The sequence below is a fragment of the Mastomys coucha genome, unplaced genomic scaffold, assembly GCF_008632895.1.
Source record: "Mastomys coucha isolate ucsf_1 unplaced genomic scaffold, UCSF_Mcou_1 pScaffold11, whole genome shotgun sequence".
Lineage (NCBI taxonomy): Eukaryota > Metazoa > Chordata > Mammalia > Rodentia > Muridae > Mastomys > Mastomys coucha.
In genome coordinates, this window is record NW_022196893.1 from 10,625,870 (window position 1) to 10,630,416 (window position 4,547).

At 49.1% G+C, this 4,547-nt stretch overlaps 1 protein-coding gene across 4 annotated transcripts in view; it reads left to right on the top strand.

Annotated features, from left to right (window-relative positions):
- The first annotated feature begins 458 nt into the window (after positions 1–458).
- Positions 459–4,547, top strand: part of LOC116076032 (DNA dC->dU-editing enzyme APOBEC-3-like) — a 15,293-nt gene continuing 11,204 nt past the window's right edge. Inside the window, exons 1-3 of one of the 4 annotated variants that reach the window (XM_031349590.1) lie at positions 459–534; positions 1,187–1,292; positions 3,995–4,139. In XM_031349590.1, coding sequence (XP_031205450.1) covers positions 1,207–1,292; positions 3,995–4,139 — 231 coding nt within the window. In that variant the 5' untranslated portion in view covers positions 459–534; positions 1,187–1,206. The other 3 variants (XM_031349607.1, XM_031349599.1, XM_031349617.1) reach the window with 3 other exon arrangements.

Here is a 4,547-nt window from a genome sequence, read left to right on the forward strand (position 1 = left end):
CCCGTTTATAAACGAGGAATATTAGACTCAGGAATGTTAAATAAGTCACCCAAGGCCACATTAAGAAAAGGACAGAATTTATCCCTTGGCTGCAGTGCTGGCCTTGTTACTACTGTGTCCTCCGACTCCTTCGGATCTGGGTTTGGTGCATTTCTCTCGATCTACTTTTGTTACATTTTCTTAAACGTGTCTACTTCTGATTGAAGTATTACTTCCCATTAATGCGGTTACATTACGTCCATTTGTTTTCCAAGACAATTAGAAAACTTTCCACACTTCCTCCCCCACCAAGTTCAACAAGTTTGCTTTGTACAGAAATAAGGACAGCCTTCCCACCAGATGGGGGCACTGTGACATCTGGGGGGCTCGCTCTCCAGGACCTGGCTACTGTGCCGGGAGCCTCTGTGGAGAGCACCGAGTCTCCAGCACGCCTGTATCCAAAACTATGTAAGATTACTTGATGCCGTGTGCATAACCAAAAGCGTGTGCGTGCTTCATTTTCCTGGTCCACGCTGCCACCCTCAAGAGACACAGGTCTGCGGGAACAGTAAACTCATTTATCTTTGGGCACTGGCCTCCCTCATCTGCAGGGAAGCGAGCTTGGATTGGCCACCTGCTGCTGGCTGATTCTGAGCTATCAATGATCCATTTGTGCTTGGGTCCCCTTCGATCACAGTCTAAGCGCCACACCTGGGGCAGTTGGGAAATTAGAGGTGAAGGATGCCAAAATCCAAGCCCACAATTAGAAATGCGAAGCTAAGCTGTCCCCTCCCCTCCTAAACTGAAGGGAGAGAATCTAGGAGTCCCCACTCCTTCACACCTGCAGAGTCAAACGCTTGGTTCAACTGGCAGCTTCCGCTCCAAGCCCGGAGCACAGGTTGGTCTAGGCCGGTTGGATGGAGACGCCTGGGGCCACCCTTGGGGCGTCTGTCCTACCCCCACCGCGCTCGGTACCCGCTTCTCTCTACCATCAGTTAGTTTCCCTTTCTCTTTGCGATCTCCGCGGGCCGCTATCCGGAGGAGCAGTTCTTTGCCAACCCAAGCGACAGATAGAGAGAAGGTGGGCAGGAGCCTTCTGGGCTTGATTGCCTAGAACCCTCCCATTCCGGGAGCTGAAGCAGGAAGAAGGTGGGGCCTGCATTCACATGGCCCGGGAGGTCACTCTCACTTCTGGGGTCTTCCAAAGCCAGGGCCTGGACACAGGAAATGCAACCCCAGCGCCTGGAGTCCAGAGTTGGGATGGGAACAGTCTGCCTGGAATACAGCCGTCACAGACCCTATGAACCTATCAGGTACCGCTGGTCCCGCTCCTCAAATTTTCACTACAGTTTCTTCCTGGTGGTCCCCATTGTGCTGCGTGCTGAGCCTCTCTTCTAGGTCCCCAGCCCCCGACTCTTCTCTCACTTTCTCCAGGATACTCTGTAGCTCCCACTCCCCTTGAGGGCCCTTGCTCTGGCACTTCGGTTGCCTTATAAATAGCTGCTTCTAAACTGGCCACCCTGCACCCCTCTCCACGCCGCCCATATTTCTTCCTGTTGAGACTCCTCCTCAGTCTGGGGCTGCTCGTCTGTGGGTCTTCCTGCTGATCCAGGGCTAGGCTGTGCATCAAAATTGAAAGAAAAATCTATGGAAGCAGACTTTGGACGATCTCATTTGGAGAACTTACGATGGGTGTTCTAGAATATCCGTGCTGTTTTAGCCGAGCCTTGGGAGATGCTGGGAGAAGAGGGAACCACTTTCTATAGCGAGGTGAACCACCTTTCCAGAAGTAGCCTTCCGCGCTGGGAAAGAGTGAAGAGAAGTTCCCCCAACACACCTATTGCCTGGATGGTCAGGGTTGCTTCTCTGAACCACACCATTCAGATCAGAGAAAAAGAGAAAGAATAGGGAGGGGGTGGGGTTGGCACTGGAGAGAGATGGCTCAGCAGTTAAGAACCTTTGTTGCTTCCACAGAGGACCTGAATTCAGCTCCATACCAGCAAACACATGGTATGGTTCACAACTACCTATAACTACGGCTCCTGGGGATCCAAGGCCCTCTCCTGACCCCCAGGCTTCCGAGCATGCGCATATTAATTCACAACACATACACACATGTTTACACACCCAATGTCAAGAGATGTGAGTGTATTTTAAACCTGCATATAAGAAGAAGAAAGTTATACCCTTGGGAACTGCCTATCCCCTTGGGTGACTTCTGTCCCCTCTCCTGGTGCCTGTGATGTCAGTTAAAGAATTCTTCAGTTTATAGCAAGTGTAAGGCAAAAGATAGACCTAGTGTATTGCCAAGAAAGCGGAGTGAGAGTGGATAGCAAGTGGAGACCACTGTCCTGTGTGCGGCCCAGCCGCATGCATGCGTACATGGGTGTGGTGGAAATGCAGGCTTTAATTTCAAAGCTAATACTTTTACCCGTTGAGCCATCTCCCTAGCCCATCTTTAGAACAAGTTCACCATTCACTGAGCAACTTTGTTCTGTCCAGTGATGGGTAGACCTATACAGAATGACAGAATACCATGTCTTCAGTCTTCAACAGAAAGCCCCTGGCCAGCCATCTGTCTCCAGGATTAGGGCTCCCGAGGCCAGTTATCAGCAATTATCTGTTAATAGCCTTGTCCCCTGTGTGTGACCTTGTAGCCAGTCCCAGATGTCCCCTCTCCTTCCAGAGTCAGAGATAAGAGTCAGAGATAAGCCTCAGGTCCCATTCTTCTGACCAAGACTTGATACAAGTCTGGCTCTTCCAGCCCTTTTCTACAGGCTGCTGGCTATGAGGGAGGGGTGCAGCCTGGTGCCCTCCAAGGCCACTGATACCTAGCCAGTTCTGAGGTAGGGGATCCAGACTCTGTCTCCTAGTTTTTGGTTGTTATTATATTGTGGAATTTTATTGTGGTGGCAGTGGTAGTTTGGCTGTGTTGTTGTTGTTGTTGTTTACATTTTTGTCCCCTCCCCAACACCACCCCATCCCGGACAGGATTTTACTAAGAAGCCCTGGCTAGCCTGGCACTTACTATATAGCTCAAGCAGGACTCTTGGCATAGTCCTCTTGTTTCTGCTCCTTAAAAATTATAGTTACAGGCTTGGGCTTTAAGGGAACATGGCCTGCAGGGTCAGGGAAGGACTTGATGAGTTCAGGTCCAAGAAATACTGAGACAATAGATTGCCCATGCAAAATTAGGAATTTCTCTAATAGTATATAGTGTGGTTGGGGGGGTGGTATATAATGTGGGTTGATGTCAAGTGTCTTCCTCAGTTGCTCTCCACTTTATTTTTTTATTATTATTTATTTATTTTATGTGTGTAAGTACACTGTAGCTGTCTTCAGACACACTAGAAGAGGGCATCAGATCCCATTACAGATGGTTGTGAGTAACCATGTGGTTGCTGGGAATTGAACTCAGGACCTGTGGAAGAGCAGTCAGTGCTCTTAACCACTGAGCTATCTCTCCAGCACCACTCTCCACTATTTTTTTTTTTTTGAGCTAAGAGTCATTTCACTAAAATGGATTCCAGTGGGTCTTGGGGTCCTCCTATCTCTGATACCCCAACTCAGGGTTATAGATTCACAATCCCCACATTTGGCTTTTACATCTGCTTTGAGAATCAGGACTTGTGTGCAAATGCTTTACAGACCAATCATCTCTCCAGTCAGAAAATAAGTTTCCTTATTTTTAAAACCTCCATCCCACGTGGAGGGGTCAAGTCTGGAAGAAGCCACAACAAGACACTGAAGAACCCTAACCCTGACCCTTTCCTTCTCTCAGGTTGGACATGCTCTTGGGTAGGACTCGGAAGAGCAGCATGTGGTCTAAGTAGGAGGGCACCTCTCTGGCAGGATTTTTCTCTTCTCCCCTTCAGTCTTCCTGCTTGGAAAGACTCCAGAAATTGTCAAAGGTTCAGGGAGTTGGGGGTGCCTGAGGACTTCAGGGGCCTTGTTCTGCTTGGGGGTCACTCCAGGACACACTCTGACATTTCTGTTTTCTCTCTTGTGCTTGCAGAACGATATCTCAAAGTACATTCTGCTTCCACTTTAACAACCTACACTATGCCCAAGGCCGAAATGATACCTTCTTGTGCTATGAAGTGAATAGAAAGGACTGCGATTCACTTGTCTCCCTTCACCAAGGGGTCTTTAAGAAAGAGGTACCAGGTTGGGGATACAGCTCAGCTGGTGAAATGTTTACATTCATGAGAGTCCTGGGTTTGGTCTTCGGCAGCATAGGAAAACCAGGCATGGTGGCTCACACCTGGGATCCTAGCACTCGGGAAGTAGAGACAGGAGGACCAGAAGTTCAGGTTCATCCTTGTTTGAGGCCAGCCAGGGTTGGGTGAGATCTTATCTAAATAAACAAACAAACAGCCGGGCAGTGGTGGCACACTCCTTTAATCCTAGCACCTGGGAGGCAGAGGCAGGCAGATTTCTGAGTTCGAGGCCAGCCTGGTCTACAGAGTGAGTTCCAGGACAGCCAGGGCTACACAGAAAAACCCTGCCTTGAAAAACCAAAACAAACAAACAAACAAATAGTAAATAAACACCAAAGGCCTGCAGAG